General features: G+C 34.9%; 1 protein-coding gene across 1 annotated transcript; it reads right to left on the minus strand.

The window, feature by feature from the left end:
* Positions 1–11074: 11074 nt before the first annotated feature.
* LOC119769809 lies at positions 11075–12911 on the minus strand. Its single transcript, XM_038263472.1, has 5 exons — positions 12770–12911; positions 11735–12718; positions 11610–11675; positions 11459–11548; positions 11075–11244 (listed from the first exon to the last, which is right to left on the minus strand). The coding sequence occupies exons 1-5, from the start codon at positions 12770–12772 to the stop codon at positions 11179–11181; spliced, it is 1209 nt and encodes a 402-aa protein (XP_038119400.1). The 5' UTR covers positions 12773–12911; the 3' UTR covers positions 11075–11178.
* Between the last annotated feature and the right edge of the window lie 5001 nt (positions 12912–17912).

The raw sequence follows: 17912 nt of genomic DNA on the forward strand, positions 1-17912 counted from the left end.
CGATTCAATTTTGTATGGGATTTAGTATGGGAAAACCAACTTTTTTGTATTTTGATTTTTATAATTTTCAGGTTTCACTGAATTTTAAAACCAATATCGTAGGAGTGTAGCCCTGATCGTCCTCTAAAACTTTCCCGAAGAAAGTATGGTCGTATCTCTCTTCTGAAAAAAGATATAGCGTTTTCAAAAGTTCGTTTCGAAAATATGTTGCGAAAATTATATTTCCTGACAACACTGGCAGTACATTTACGTAATATGAGAACGACATTTATTTTTAACTCGTTTCAAGTGCATCCTAGGTAAATGGTGTCTTCTGAAAAGTTGTTGTGTATACACAGGGCTATCTTTTAAAAATATTGACGTACAGGGTGACACCACTACAGGGTGTCAACCCAACCCTAACTTTTTCTGTTGGTCATTTAGAGGACTGGTGTATTCGGCAAAGTTGTTGAGAAAGTTATTTAACGTAACTTTTATCATTAGGGAACAGGGTGACACCACTACAGGTGTCAACTCAATCCTAACTTTTTCTGTTGGCTATTTGGAGCATTGATGTGTTCGGCAAAGTTGGAGAAACAATTATTTTATGTGACCCCCAACAATGAGTGACGTGGTGACACCACAACAGGAGGGAGGGGGAGGTTACTCAACACAACAAATTCTCAAAATGGTCTTTTAAAATATTGATTTCTGCAGCAAAAGTCCAAAGAAGCTTATTTCATGACATTCGGTTAAGGAATTACACGGCAACCGGGGGTCATTTCATAACCGGGTCGAGCTAATGATCTAATTTCCAATGACTTCAGACAGTTTCCAGATATATGTTTTAAAAATACATGTGTCTGTAATCAACATGGCTTCTAATCTCCAATCTATCATAAGCATAACAAATCAGACGTATTTGTTAAATTCAAGTATTGGAATCGAACATAATCTTGAGTGCAATTTTGACAATTGTTAAAAAAGGTTTTATTTTTTTTATGTTTTTATGTATGACGTTGTTTTGCCAGTTAAAAATCCCAGTTCTAAGTGTGCTTTTAACTTGGCAAACATTGCTAACCGAGTTTTAATATATTTTTTTCTAATGGCGCATTTCTTTATTGTACAGTGTAAAAAGCATTGTTATTAAAAATCTAAACGATTTATTTTATTTTCAAACATATTATATTATCAAGGAAACTTATTTGTTTACACATTTGTAAAATGTAGCTGTTTTGAATTTATTCAAACCTGTAATTTTTGTTAAATTATCCTATCCCTAGAGAATAATATTTTCAAATAGAGTACCTCAACAACCTCTAAAATTTTAATGTGTGAATTTTATGTTAATCAGTTTGTTAATTGTGCTCAGAATTACTTAAATTATGATCGAATGATTAATTGAATATGATTGAGAGGAAAAAACGTGGATTAAATTTAATTCTTTTGATATTCCTTTATGCAAATCGAGGGAGCCATAATTGAAATGATTTTATAAAAAAGATGTTTAATCAATAAAACTGATATTCCTAGCTCAAAGTTGGCAATGATTCTTGAAAGTACAATACAGTCGGGAAAAATGTACGCTACAATACTCTTCGATAATAATTTAATAACATAAAAAACAAAGATTTGTTTAAAAAAAAGCTCATTCTGCTTTCTAAAAAATGTTCAAGAAAATTCAATAACAGAGGACAAAAATATTCTCGATAGCTCAACTTGGTATTGGCGAGATAAATTTATTGGCAATGGTAATTAACTGTTATAAAAAATAAAACAATACTTAAAATAGTCAAAATAGTGATCTTGAAAAATACATCAATAACTTTACTTAAGTTTAAAAGTACCCTTAAGTAAAGTTCTAGCAATATAAAAAAATATAATTCGCTACACGCAATCAGAAAATTTTCGAAAAATTTATTGGTTACCTTGGTCGGGATATCAAAAATCAAATAATCTGTTTGTAATTTATTTTATGGCCGGAATAATGTCCTTGATAAAATTACTCAAAAAATTTCCCATAGTTCTAGTCATATTATGGTGGAAAATGGTGTCTTTCACTTTTGGAGCAATGACTGTCAATGATGGTTTTGAATTCAGGGTCCAGAAATAGTAAATTGATATGAAAAAATTATCACTATATGTAAAATGCACAAAAAACACAAAGAAAACCATTTTTTGATTGAAACATTCTGACTCAAGATTTGAATGTTTTTCAAAAACAAACATGGCCTCCAAACGGCCGATCGGGAATGATGCTTTTCAGAGCCTTAAGCTAAATAAAAAGTTATAACAAATTGAATTTTTTTAAAGTTTGGCTTGAATTCTTTAATTTGTTTTTTGCTCTCCATTGATCATTGCCTAGGTAAAACAAACATTAGGGGAATATCTACAAATTTAATATATCAAGCCTATTTTTCAAATATTTACAAACATACCAAAAATTTTGCTGTGGAAAACAAATTGTATAGTTTGAAAGTAAAAAAAATCACTATTTCCAAAAGGTTTTAAAATTTGCTCAAATATGTAATCGAATATAAAAGGATTTTGCAGTGTTTAAACTGTTGAAACTTATAAATACATCAAACATTTGGAATCATTTTGAAAAATTAACAAGCTCCTGATTTTCGAAGGCAATTTTAAACGGAATATGAATGAAAAACTTTGATTTTTTTTTATTTCCAATAAAAATGTCATAATGTTCTACAAACTTTTAAAGCTAAATTAAAATAAAAATATTCATGAAAAATTTGCTAGAATCCTTCACGAGTTATTCATTGAGTTTGGAACATTTTAATACAACTTGTTTCATGTGTATTTCAAATCATAAATTTTTTTCGGCTAAACAACTCTGCAATATTGAATAAAATAGAATTATACAAAATGTTTGAATTGATTCCATTGATTTATCTCCTTGTTTTGAAAGAGTAATCCGAACATGTTTTCAAACTACTTGTTATGATAAAATCAGTGTGGGTGACATTGGATCTCTTTCCAAACATCCCAAAAATTCCATTCAGTTTTAAAAGTCGTGTGGGTTCCCCGCAGTTTCGCCCCTAAGCAAACAAAGTTTGTTTCAGTGTATTGGCTGTAGGTGCAAAATAAAAAAAAAAAAAAAAAGTGGTGTTTTTCAATAATTTGCAGCCTGAAACGGTGATGAGATAGAAATTTGGTGTCAAAGAGACTTTCATGTAAAATTGTTCGCCCGATTTGATAGCGTACTCAGAATTCCGAAAAAAAAACGTATTATTCATCGAAAAAAACACTAAAAACGTATTAAAAACTCTGCCATTTTCCGTTATTCAACTGTAATTTTTTTTGGAACATGTCATTTAAAGGGGGAATTTTAATGTACTTTTCGAAGGGTCATTTTTTCATTTTTTTCATTTAGAACAAAAATTAGCATTTTAAAAATTCGTGTTTTTTCTAACTTTGCAGGGTTATTTTTTAGAGTGTAACAATGTTCTATAAAGTTGTAGAGCAGACTATGTTCAAAAATGAAAGGGGTCGTACCGTCCCTCCGCCACGAGATATAAAAAAATGGACCTCGGATTCGTGGTCAGGGACAAAAGTTACCCCCTAGTACAAAGTTTCACGCAAATCGAAGAGTGGTCGGGGCAACTGCTGTGTGAGTTGGCGGAAAATTTCCCCTGAATAAAAAAAGTAGCGTGACGGGACAACATCGTAAAACTGGAATTTTAAAAGGCACTCCAAGATAATCGCCACAGTTTTGCCAGCATATATTATTTTTATTTTGCTCTTCTACACATTATCAAAAATTAAAAAACAAATCTTATGCTCCATGAACTGAACGAATTAGTTGAAATTTGAGTTTTTGCCAGCCATTTCTTTGCGAGTCGGGACAACGAAAGGAGCAGATTTATGAAAAAACTCATCTCCCATTCAATGCCTTGCAGTCCTTATTTGGTCAATATTTTTGGTGTTTGAGGTAAGAAAACGTATTTAAAGAACATAGCAATTTTTAAATCATAATAAAAATTGATTTTTTAATTTAAAAAATCGTATTAAAAATTGAATAAAGTGACTCTTTAGTGTAGCTTCGCTAAGAATCGGTCTAATGTTGAATTGACAAATTTATACCTTTCTTTGCATCATTTTTGTTTCATTTGATCTAATTTCATTTTGAGATTAGGCTTACTTTTAAATCAAATCCATTCAAACAAGTTTCATCAAACTTCACTAAATTTTGGGATAATTATGCTCAATTATCAGATAATTTTCTCCTAAGTTGACTTACTAAATCCATTTAATACCAGTAAACTCTGCTCCTCACTTTGAATTAATCAGCTAGTGCGTCCATCCAGAGATTTCCCGGGACAGAATGACCGAGAAATTTTGAAAAAACTGGGAATTCCCGAATCTCGGGAAATTTTATATTTTGTTCCGGTTTTCCGGAAATTGAAAAAATACATATTTTGGTCAGGAAATTCAGATTTTGTTGTGAAAATAGTGGAACAGTTGATTACTGAGTAATTGATTAGTTTTTTATAGCGTTCAAAATGTTATTGAGACAGCGTGAATTTTACTTTTTATGGAAAATTGTAGAAATCTTAGAGTACAAATTTAAAAATGTTTATTTTCTATGTATTTTCATGAATTGTTAAAATGTATGGTTATAATTTACGTTAGTTAATGTTATTTTAATTCAAATTTTTTTGCATAGTTTACCATTTTTTTCGGTGCAATCATCTTCTGTGAATTGGGACAAATGTATTGTTTTGGGAAAAATGTTGAATCCACATTTTTGCACAGTGTTTAGATATCTGATTGATTTGGTTAAAATTAAACATAACAACAACACAAAAAAACTAGTACACCAAATAATGCTGTTAAATCTACTATTCCAACTTTTATTGAAGTTCTGATTTGCACCATAAGGCGAACTTAAATGAAGATAAACGATAATATTAAAAATTTAAGTTTAAAAAAACCAAAATTCTAAACTTATCAAAAATGTAACAATGATTGGATGTAATTTTCATTGTTTCTTTTTTTCTTTTTCTCATACCTTATAAAATACCGTAAACTGGGGTGACTTTGATTGCCCGGGGTGACATTGATAGAAATTTGATTTGGCCACTAATTTTGATACATCCAATGTAACAGTCACATTTTTGCATATATGTTCGATAATAAGCTATCCCTTAATGCTTACATACTTAGAATACTCAAAAATGTTTAGATATTAATTTGACGGGTATTTGAAAAACCTATCAAAGTCACCCCGGGCTATCGAAGTCACCCCAGTTTACGGTACATATTTTGTATAAGCTTTTATTTACTTATTTCATCTGAAACACATTTTATAAAGAATTGCAGTTGATTCAAAATCTAAAGCATAACAAAGTACATTAAAAATACCAACTGCTTTCCCCTTTAAGATTGTAGTCTAGACTCTCACCAGTTTATGACAACAAACTTATTCTATGATTTTAAGGTTTAAAAACATATGTACTAAAAAATAGTTTTATGGCAATTTAAAAAATAACCTGGGTCCCGGGAAATGCCGGGAATTAAATTTATGTTTCCCGTTTCCCAGGAAATCCAAAACCAGGGAAATTTTTTGATGGAAGGAGGTTCAGCTTGGGCTTATGACGGAACACGAGTTAAGCTAAAACATCGAAATAAATTTATGTAGCTTGGAAAAAATTAAATTAATATCTATGCACTTTTGCTGCAAAAATCAATATTTTAAAAGACCATTTTGAGAATTTGTTGTGTTGAGTAACCTCCCCCTCCCTCCTGTTGTGGTGTCACCACGTCACTCATTGTTGGGGGTCACATAAAATAATTGTTTCTCCAACTTTGCCGAACACATCAATGCTCCAAATAGCCAACAGAAAAAGTTAGGATTGAGTTGACACCCTGTAGTGGTGTCACCCTGTTCCCCTAATGATAAAAAGTTACGTTAAATAACTTTCTCAACAACTTTGCCGAATACACCAGTCCTCTAAATGACCAACAGAAAAAGTTAGGGTTGGGTTGACACCCTGTAGTGGTGTCACCCTGTACGTCAATATTTTTAAAAGATAGCCCTGTGTATACACAACAACTTTTCAGAAGACACCATTTACCTAGGATGCACTTGAAACGAGTTAAAAATAAATGTCGTTCTCATATTACGTAAATGTACTGCCAGTGTTGTCAGGAAATATAATTTTCGCAACATATTTTCGAAACGAACTTTTGAAAACGCTATATCTTTTTTTCAGAAGAGAGATACGACCATACTTTCTTCGGGAAAGTTTTAGAGGACGATCAGGGCTACACTCCTACGATATTGGTTTTAAAATTCAGTGAAACCTGAAAATTATAAAAATCAAAATACAAAAAAGTTGGTTTTCCCATACTAAATCCCATACAAAATTGAATCGCTTTGCGCAAAGTGTGGGCTGAACCAATCGCTCCCAAATTTTGGGGGGTTGTTTGGGGACCCAAAAGGGACCGAAAAAACTTTGTTCTGGGTTGATTTGATTAATTTGAAAATTTCCCATATAACGACGAGCCAGTCTAGGGGGTATATCAAATAATTAAAAAAATCAACTTCCAAAATTTCAACATTTTAGAATAATTTTAGCTTAAGGACCCCATGTCATGGCCAAAATAATGCCCCTAACGAAATTGGTCAAAATTATCCCATAGTTCTAGCCAATTTTAGCAAAGTCCCTTAGGGAGTATATTAAATAATTAAAAAAAATCAACTTCCAAAATTTCAACTTTTCAGAATAATTTCAGCTTAAGGACCCCATTTCATGGCCAAAATAATGACCCCGACGAAATTAGACAAAATTATCCCATAGATCTAAAAATATTTAACAAAAAAAAAAATAATAACAGATTGTGTTATGGACACTTAGAAACTTTTCCATTTGTGCGATTTATGGTAATTTTATTTCTAAGTCAGTGTACCGAACGAATAACAAATTTTGTTATTAGGAGAGTTTTTGAAATGTGTAACATTTCCTCTTATTAGCGTGTTATTAAACATTTTCAATATAATATCACTTCAATACCAAATTTTGTTATTTTATCAGAAACTGTTATTATTTTTCCTTCTTGAAGTTGAACTGTGTTATTATTTCACTTTCTGTTATTTTAACAGGATTTGTTATTGAAATATTATTAATTTTGTTATTACCGTCTGCCCGGGTACATATTTTGTTTTTCTTAAGGCGCTCTTTTGTGTCTACCAAGTGATGCCTTTTGTGACGAAATTTTAAGCAAACACTAACGTAAAGCAACATTTCCTGACATCACTGGCTCAGTCTTACACGCGCTGTTGGTGGTCTTTATCTGCCTACGCTTCTCGCTCGGGTTTCGTCAGCCTTTGATTAGAATAGGTAAACGTTAAGTGACTCTGGACGTTTGTTTTTTTTTTGTATAGCACATGGTAATTAATTACATGTTTCGGGATTATTTTTCGAATGAGTGGCTTAACCATGTTCAAATGAACATGTTGCCGGCAGTTGGAAGCAATTTCATATTTTACGCACTGTGAAAACGTGAATGTGTGTGCAATCAAAATGATAAGAAAAGGTACCTTAAAATAGAAATGTTGATCAAAAGAACATTAAATTTGATCTTGTTGGCCAGTAAATGGCAAAAATTTGAATGCTTACTCGAGGCGGCGGAGCTGATGCTGGTAAGTTTATAGCCTGAACAGTTAATTTGGAGCTTTAATCGAGCAGCAAACTCTCAAAAATATTGAAAATGTACTCTAAAAATTTACAAAATCATATCCAAAATGTTTAAAGTGAAAGTTGATCATATTACTGTTTTCATAATTCTAGTACAGTCATCCCACAAATTCGGAACACTTTTGTAATAATTTGTCAATAACATGCCAAATGCATCTTTTCTGTCGACCCTACTATTTTTAGGACCTTTTTGGACATTCTCTTGTTATTTTACTTAATGGTGAAATAGTACTTTTTAGTACTTTTTAGAACAAAAAACTGCATTTCAAGACTATTTCATTTAGAGCACCAAAACACTGCCTTCAAATTGCTTGTTCCATAACTGTGGGATGTTATTAAGCCTCCCACGATTCTGGAACACTTGAATTTAACTTATATTTTCACAAAAAAAGTTATCAGACCATTCATAAACCATATATCTAAGCTTGAATTTTGTTGGTTTCAGGTGTTATGCTATTATTTTGTAAAATTATGTACTCATGGAGAGAAACAAAGTTTGTTTACATCCGTAAGAAAAAAGTGTTCCGAGTTTGTGTTTTTCAAGGGTAATAGTTTTTCTTCAAAAACTTGATATATGTAAAAGTAAAAATTTGCAGTTGTTCGATACAGTATTCGAAAGATCGCAAGAAAAGCTTTCAAATGAAGGTAAATACGAATAATTAAGTTCAATTATACATTTGTTATGATTTTTTGAACATTGGCCGATCTGTAAACTGAGGGATGACTGTATCATTAGGATGCCCAGAATATGAGACTTTTTCTCAAAACCTCGCTCCACAAGCTGAATTTGGGACTTTGGGCCCAAAATCGGTCAACACTTACCCATTGATACTCGAAGGTAAATTTTGTACGGGAAAAATCGAAAAAATGTATGGTAAACCCAATTTTCTTACGGTTTGGTCTGGGTGATGAAAAGAGAGGATGCGTAACGTGATTTTCGAATAATCCCACTTTGTTTACATTAAAAAGGTAGAAAGTGGTTCAAGCACAAGCGTGACTTTTCCCTTGCACTTGAATAGTTTATTTTGAAATTTGCTGTGCGATTTTTTTTTTCAAGATTTCGGGAGGCAAAGAACTGCGTCAGAAATGGGTGCAGTTTTGCGAAGTCAGTTTCGAACAAAATGTAAGCAAGAACTCCCGGAAGCCCAGTAGAAAACCGTTTGGAAAAATAACATTTGGACTAGAAAAAGGGAATCGCGCCTACCATTCGAGCGGAATCAACTGATGAAGACGATCTCCGGAAAGGCACTGAAAAGGGAATTAGTCTGGGTTCATTGAAGGAAAAATGGCTCGACGACGGTTTTTCTGGTAATGTTACTGAAAATTTCAAGAATAATCACAAAATGTTCGTAAGTTAACAAATATAATGAAAATATTAAAAGAAAAGAAAATGAACAAACCAAATATTGTTTTTACAGTAATTTCCCCAATGATAACAAACTTTCTGCTTTTGGCAAACAGTAAAATGGTTCCACTTTGACAGTTCAAAACGTTTCCGCTTTTTAGCCTCTCTATTCACCCCCCAGGGTTTGGTCTGCAGGGTGCGTTACATTCATCCAAATATTCTCAAAAGTGAGATTCTTAATGAAAATTTAATGCTCTACAACCGCCTTGAGTCAGGGGTATTAAAAAACACCCAAAAAGCAAAAAACTGAAAATTTGGTTTATTGGACCTTTTAAAAAAAAAACTCCAGATATACTCATTACTCGATAGGGTTGTCAGATATGTAATTTTTTGGACTCGTTGAATCTGTATTAAGATTACGCATCCAACGATAGCTCGCATGATTAAGCCGGACATCGTATCCATCGAAATATCTGAGATCCGGCTTCAAACTAGTGAATAAATTACACTTAAGTGCTCATAACTTTTGATAGGGTTGTTATATCTTCAAGTTTTTGGCCTCTTTGGAAAGGTCTTTTGATTACCAATTTTCTAAACTTCATAATATTAACTAGGGTCTTACGGGACCCCAAGACGGATCGAATGAGACCAAAACGGTTCAAATCGGTTCAGCCAGTCCGGAGATAATCGTGTGCATATTTTTCGGTGCACGGACTCACATCCAGACACACGAACAGACATTTGTTCAGAATTTGATTCTGAGTCGATAGGTATACGTGATAGTGGGTCTACGAGGTCGAATTAGGAAGTTCTTTTTTCGAGTGATTTTATAGCCTTTCCTCAGTAAGGGAGGAAGGCAAAACATTTTTTTCATCAACTTTAGACTCGGGTATCAATGGGTTAATCTCATCCGATTTCGCTCGAAATTTTCACAGATGCTTGAAATAACCCAAAAATTCGTTTTCCGCTTGTGGAGCAGGAGGTCATTTTTTCTGGGCACCCTACTGTACCATACATTATCCTATTCCTACTCTACACTTGACAGTAATGAAATTATCCGGAGCATTTGTGCTTTAAATTATAGATAATTAATTTACAGTTTCTTTTGAAGCGCGTAGGGGAGAGTGGGGAGACTTGATCCCCTTTTTTTGTATCGCACATATCTCTGTCAATTACTCCCAAAACTATGATCTTTTTACATGAATCGAAAGCTTAAACATTCAACTATGTTTGGCTGATAAGGGTTTTTCATCAGATAAACTCTTCGAATCATGCCAAGCGTTTTAAAAAACTATTTTAAACCGGCATTTTCAAAATGTTGGGGGTAATTTAATCCCCCTTTCAACATTTTGAAGAAATCTTAAGCAAAATGTTTTTTATTCATCCAAACTTTTAATTTTCTATAAGTTACAGCAATTTCACATTTAACCTGTACGTTTGTGTTCAAAATATCACAAGTTTAGCATGCAAAATATTTAAAACTTAAAATTTTCTTTTTTAGACCAAAATTGAGCATGTTTACAAAAGCTGGTAATTTTTGTATACAAAACATTTGAAAAATGGTTCAAACTACAGTAAGTTATGTACAACTATACTAAAGGAAACTATGTACGAAAACCCAGCCCAATTATTTAATCTTGAGGATGATTCCAGTGAATGTTAAAAATGCAGGGATCAAGTCTCCCTAAACGCACTTTTTTAAACAATTGATTGTAAAAATAGTATGACGGTAAATTTAACGTCAAATGCGTAAGGGTTTTGGAGTTGATATGTTTATCAAACAATTCAGGTATACAAAATATTTTTTTGAATTATTTTTGAGTGTTTTCTATTCTTATCAAAACAAAGAAAAAAGATCTCTTGGAAGTTTTTTGCAGCACTTTTTAGAAAAATGTGTGTATCCAAATATTTTTTATTTTTTTTCTTTGATTTCTACAATGAGTTTTAGTTAATTTCGCACAACTTTCTGGAACAAAGCTAATTGTTTTACCCACATGCTGACGAGATACAGGCTTGGGATCAAGTGTCCCCGGGGATCAAGTCTCCCCACTCTCCCCTAATGATTGCTTCTGTAATTCTCTTTATTTTGCATAAACTCGAAATTTCAAGCTGCTTTATCAAGCTCATATTTTTGGTTTAATACTGTGTTGATTGATCGAACTGAATCAAAATCACCAAATATGTTGTGAGAGCTCCAAGCATCTGGAAAAAAATGTGTTTAAATATCAAACAGCACTTAGGGAGCGTTCTTTTATTACGTAACGCGAAAAATCGGACTTTTAGACCCCCTCCCCCCCCCCCTCGTAACAAAATTTCCATACAAATTTTAAAAATTTTGTATGGAGCGTAACACAGCCTCCGACCCCCTCCCTACTGCGTTACGTAATAAAAGAACGCTCCCTTATTGTCAAATTACCTCTGCCATTAGATTCAAGTTTAGATACGTTAGCCCACATACGAGAAATGACCCTTTTTGGTGGAGTATCAGCCGAGAGAAAACAGTCAACTAAAATAATAAATATATATGTACTACATGACTGGTGTTTTAGTAATCGGCTTGCAGTTACTTCTATCATGTACTGTTCATCTTCCATGGAGGGGAAATTCTGCAGCAGCAACCCCGTAAAGTCTCGCTACAAAAAATAAACAGTTTAATGCGCTAAGAAAATGCTGCAGATTCGCTTTTCCTAACCTCATTCTCCACCAAATGGTTAGGATAAAGTATCAAAACAATCCGACCAATGTACAGTCCACCCCACAGCACGCCCAAAACTGCATGAATGCCCCACTCGCGGAACAGTTCGGTATTTTTGGTAAACTGGTACACCTCGAGACAGGTGATGCTCGTCCCGACGAGGACCGAAATAGCTGACATAACAATCAACATTCCGTAAAGCTCGTTAACTCTGAACGCCAGCAGATGCAGTTGGTGGTGCTGTTGCTTGAGCGCGTTCAACGAGTTGCTGCAGCTCGTCAGGTCCGACTTGAAGACTTCGGCCATCGCGACCAGGGCACCGTTGATGGCCTTGTAATGCAGGTAAATGAACATTAACACGTACGCATACTGCATCAGGGAGAACACTTGAACGACGTTCGGAACAAACTGAGCCGCCAAAGTGGTTGATAATTTCGTCAGCTCCCCAGTGTGAATAAATTCAAACGTTCCCAGCAGAACTAGATGAACCACAGCAATTAGCAGTAGCTTGCTGAACATGTTACGTAGCCGAGTGGAATCCTTCTCGACGCTTGATTGATCCGCCGAAAGCTTCTCCATCGTGGTTACTATTTCGTCATATCCACCCCGTTGCCGCTGACAAACAACGAAAATCATCAAACTGTTTGCCAATCCCAAGTACAAATCCACATTGTACAGGATGTACGTGAAGAACGGCATGTTGGACTGCTGCAAACGCCACTGCTTCTTGTACGAAACGGCTACGAATCCGGCGAACAGTAACATTGCGCCCCAAAGCAACTGCATCGTACCAATGGCAAATATTTTCACTCTTCCATAATTCGAATCCGGATCGAGAGCCTTGATGTGAAATGGGGCAGCACTTGCGAGCTGGGAAATGGTGAGCAACGGACGAAGCGATCTTTTTAGGACAGTCCTGCCATGCTCCTTGTTGGAGCTGGGAGCCACCTTCACGATTGGGAAATCACTCATTTGTGGTGCCTGTGGATAAGTTTTATTACTGAATTTCTTTATATCACTAACAGTTCTCACCATGGTAGTTTTCAGTTACTACTGTAAATTCCTCTGACCGTTTGATTGCTCCCTGACTCGGGATAGTGGCTATAGCAGCCAGCAGTTTTCATGATCTAAGTTGATGATAAGAATGCAAACATGAACATTAGCAATTATTATAAGCATAATAATACCCATGGTCATCGCATGGCTTTGAATTGTGATGTTCAACCGCAAATAAATCTCGGGTTAGTTTTCAAAACGTCGTAAAAGCCAAACCCCTCAAGTGGGGAAAACCGATGAACAAGTTTTCGACCATTATTTTAATTCTTATTAATATGTAAGTGGGTTTCAAGGGCATATTTTTAGTCAAAATCATTGCTTTGACTTTTAGCTATGGTTGCCATATCAAGTGAATTAAAATTAACAATTAATGTGTGTTTAGCCTTGTTTTACCACACCAGGTTGATTCGACCATTTACATGAGCAAATTGTTTCATACGTCCCTGTACTTGGGACTTTTTTTTTTTTTTTTTTGTAAGGATGACAATACGACCATTGGCAAAATTTATTTATTTTATGACTAAACCACATTTAAATCAAACATTATTATTTTGAACATCGTTTCAACACCCCCCGCAAAGAGGGCAGTCGATGTTTTGTGTTTTTGGAGGAGATTGGGAGAAAACATCGCAGGGGAGAAAGGTCCAACTGACAGATTTTATTCTCCCTCTCTCGCGTTGGCTCATACGCTAGCTGAGAGCACGAACAAAATGACGAATTACCACTGATTTGTTTATCTTTTCTTCAGTGGTCTATAGGACCTTGAAGAATTGAGTTTTGAGAGGGCGTTTATGCGTGATAAGATGGATGCGGTCATTATCGCTTGTTCCTGAACAGATTATGCAACTTGATTTTGTGTGGGTTTAAGCTGCCACACAAAATGATGATTTTGGGGGAAGCTAGCAGTCTCTTCCGGAATAAATGACTGAAGCTGGGTTTTGCTGGCTGGCAAATTGGAAAATATTCTTCGCGCATCCTTTAAGTCATATAATCAGCGCAATGTTTTTAACGGGATAACAAATATTCATCTTTTTTCGTAAAAACTCATGTGCGCATAATCATAAAGCAATTAAAACTGAACTTACGTCCTTTTTCTATGAGCGTAAGTACATTTTTGAAATTATCAGTACTTACGACCTTGCATCACCAAGGACGTATGTGATTTCTCCGTATGAAAAGCACATTCGACCTTTTATATGCGGGCGATATTTTTGCTTAAATTTATTTTTTAGGAAATTCTGCTCGAGTAGATCATTAGTAGTGCGTTAGAAGAGTGCAACCGTGCCAAAAACTCAATTTTGGACAACTGGCGCTTACGACCTTTTGAAAACTAACCCGAGAAATAATCTATTTTTTAATTTAAGGGAATCAAATAAGTTATAATTTTACCATTGTGCTGTGCAATTTATGAAACCATTTGATTTTTTTTTATGAGAAATTAGCTTATAAAGTCCTAACTGAATTATCCGATGGCCTTGGTAAAATTTCACTACGATTCTTCGGATAATCAAATCACGATTTTTTGGTATTGTCTTATTTTTGATTGTCGAGCTTAAGTATGACCCTAAGCAACTCTTAAGTGATTTACTGCCCCTGATCGCATAAATGTCCCATATGCATTTTCATCGTTTTTGTGTTATTGATGCAGTTTGGATCGAAATCATGTGCGCTTTCCAGAGTCTGCAATATCCACTACATTGTTCTAGAAATCAGGATTAAATCCAGTTTTTTTTTGCGAACCTTAACACGTAGCCTTATATATGGGACAACCCCAAAAATCAAAAATTGGAAATATGGTTTATTGGACCTTTTAAAAATAAAACTCCAGAAATGCGTTTTTCTCAGCTTGCTGTTTTTGCATGAGTCATTTCGCCTCAACTGTACATAAAAAAAGTACAAATTCGAAATCGACTTTTTCTGATCAATCTCATATTAGGTGGAGCTATTGATACTATCAAAACATGTAAGAATCCCGATTTTGAACTAAATTGGACCACCCCTTCTTTTTTGGCACCGCCCCAATGTTTTGTGATTTTCGTCATTTTTTCAAAAAACAAAATGGCCATAGCTCGAAAAAAAAAATGATAGAGCAAAAATTGACAGCTATTTTTAAAGGAAATTGGCTTCATTACATTTTCTATTAGAATCAAACTTAAATGTATTTTACGCATTTGATAACTTTACATGCAATTTTCTCAATATATTGGATAATCAAAACTTCGGATAGTCGAAAAACGACCACACGCGCACTAGCTCACTTTTCTGCGTTGGTCTGTAGTTCATTTTCCGTTTTTCATTTTTTTGAGAGTGTTAACATAAATGTGGTCGTCTTGGTAGTGAGTTCTGCCTTCCTCACCTCACTGAGGCAAGGCTATAAAATCACTCGAAAATTGAACTTCTTAAATATAAAAAGTAAAGTAAAGGTTGTGTGTAGAGATAAATAAAACTCCACGCGATTTTCTCAGAACTGGCTGAACCGATTTTGGCCGGGTCAGCCTTATTCGATTCGTTTTGAGGTCCCATAACACCCTTTGAAAATTTATTCTGTTTTAGTAAAGTATTTAAAAAGTTATGCTAAGAAAAAGATTTTTGTATCTTCAAAAAAGGGTGATTTTTTGCATAACCTCAAAAGGCCGGGTGTTTTTGTTTACGGGCCACGTTGCTCCAAATGAGAGTCTGCATGTTTTCTGGAAATGTCTGTATCAGGTATATATATCAGTATATATCAGGTAGGTATATATATTTCATAAACTTATTTTCATTATTACTTTGTAATGGTGGATGGATTAAGGAACGTTTTTTGCCTTCGTCACGTTACTGAGGAAAGGCTATAAAATCACTCGAAAATTAGCTTTTCAATTAGACCTCGTGGATCCACCTTCATGTATACCTATCGACTCAGAATCAAATTCTGATCAAATGTCTGTGTGTGTGGTGGGATGTTGATCAAAAAATTGTCACTCGATTATCTCGACATTGGCTGAACCGATTTTGTCCGTTTTGGCGTCATTCGATCCGTCTTGGGGTCCCATAAGTCGCTATTAAAAATTATGCAGTTTAGTGAAGTACTTCAAAAGTTATGCTAAAAAAACGATTTTAACAAAAGCCCGGAAGATTTTAAAAAGGGTGGTTTTTGTAAGAAAACCCGTCATGCTATAGAGATCGAAGTAATCTGGGAGCGTGCACGAACGATTTTTTTTCCGCTATCATATTTTTGGAATTTAAAAACGTTCGATTTCATGTTTAAACCGGAGTTAATGCATAATTTTAATTGTGGTAGCGGTTCAGGTAGTGTCAGTGGAATATCAAAACCCTGATTTCAACTTCTTGTCCCTGCTGGAAGTGTTGAATCTTGATTTGGTGAGATCTATCCATTTTATCTATCATTATTTGATAGACGATTTTATTCCCTTATTTTATAAAAATATTCTATTGATCAAATGATATATCCATATTATCCCTTTCCCACCTTCCCTTTCTCCTATCCTCATTTGAGGAAGGCGCCAACCACCTAAGGGTGGATTAAGTATCGTTTTTTATCTAAAACTACCGTTTTTGAAGAAAAAACTTAATTTTTCACTTTCGATTTCATAAATATGTTTTTTAACCTCCTTTTTTGCCTTCCTGCAAGAGTGTTTAGCACCAAGTTCTTCGGGGTTATCCGCAAAGACCAATTGCATTTTACGTGCCGTTTTTGAACTCCCGACTAACAAACATTCAGAGACTCGGATTGTTCTGCTTCGCTTATGAAGGATGACCTCCTTCGAAAATTCCCCGGCTTTTGTCCTGCGTGAGGCGCCCTCGAATAACCGGCATTGGTGATGAAAACAAATCCTTTTCCTCGAATCTGACGCTAAATCGAACAGATGAACGGATTTTAGGTTAGGAATTCAGGCTTTCAGCGTGACGTGACGAGCGCGCACACGCACACTCTTTCTCAATGAGACACAAGTGCAAAAATTTAAACAGATCACGGGAGCTTCTAACCTAAAACCGAGTAGGCTTTATTGTCATCCGATGAAAACCGATGAATAATCGATTGTCGAAAGTTTTTTTTTCCTAGTATTTTGGAGAATCGAGTTTAGACTGTATCATTGTTTCGACTTCATAACTTTGTGATCATAAATCCGGATTGCGTTAAATTCGTTTCTTTTGATACCATGTATTAACGTTTCTGTCATAGACTGCACGATCCGATCTAGGCACACGATCGCATCATCTCAGAGGAAAGATCGTCTTTGGCCGTTCCTTTCGCAGGTATCCCGGCCCAGTTAGCAACGACTCTACATTCCGCCCTGGGCATCAACCTCTGTAGGTCGGAAGGAGGATCAAGGACTACACACTTGCGACGTCCAAAGTAGCAAAGTTATATGCGTAAATTTAATTTTGAAACAATATTTTTATGTGTTCAACGTGTTTATATTGACATTACATTCCGGAACCGAGCTAGCGCGTTCTGATCTCTCGGCGGCCGACAGCAGCGTTTAATCCTCAGGAAGATTGTCACAGGCCGTCCCGTTCGCTGCCTCAGTTGTAGTTTCGTTCCGGCCACGGTGGCGACATCCAGCTGCTGCGGTAAGCTACTGTTTTGTGATTTCGTCGATCATGCGACTGAGAGCTATCTTCAATAAACCTGAAAGAGTGGAACTAGGCAGTCGCTTAAAAAACAGTACATGAACTTTGAGCACGGATGACTTTTCCATGGCCACATTGCTCTTGATTCGGCATTTAGATATCTTGATGATGATGATATTCACTCTCACAATAAACTCAGTTTGATGTCCGTTTTAGTGGAACTGTTAGAAAATGGAATTAAGTTTATATAACGTGAAAATGTATGTATTTCGGGATCAGTTTAAGCAAGGTGAATGTTTACCAATCCACCAACGAGGTTCGTCAAGATAATGCAGAAAGTAACGTCATGATTCGAAATCCGGACACTTAGCAGCATATCATTTTTGTTATAGCTGGCAAAAAATCATGCAATAAGTAGGAAATGTAGAAATATCATAAGGATGTAGAATAAACAGACAATTTCAAGAAAATACATGCAAAATATGTCTTTTCAAACATTTTTCATCAGAATTTTAAAATTAAAATGACTTGTTGTGCTTCGAAT

The sequence above is a fragment of the Culex quinquefasciatus genome, chromosome 3 (assembly GCF_015732765.1).
Source record: "Culex quinquefasciatus strain JHB chromosome 3, VPISU_Cqui_1.0_pri_paternal, whole genome shotgun sequence".
In the NCBI taxonomy this organism is placed as follows: Eukaryota; Metazoa; Arthropoda; class Insecta; order Diptera; family Culicidae; genus Culex; species Culex quinquefasciatus.

Bases quoted from the DNA above. Each gene is read 5' to 3' on its own strand.
- LOC119769809 (XM_038263472.1), bottom strand. The intron at 11,676-11,734 runs GTTAGGAAAAGC...TATTTTTTGTAG, and splicing joins ACCATTTGGTGGAGAATGAG to CGAGACTTTACGGGGTTGCT. The intron at 11,245-11,458 runs GTAATTTGACAA...ATTTTTTTCCAG, and splicing joins ACTTGAATCTAATGGCAGAG to ATGCTTGGAGCTCTCACAAC.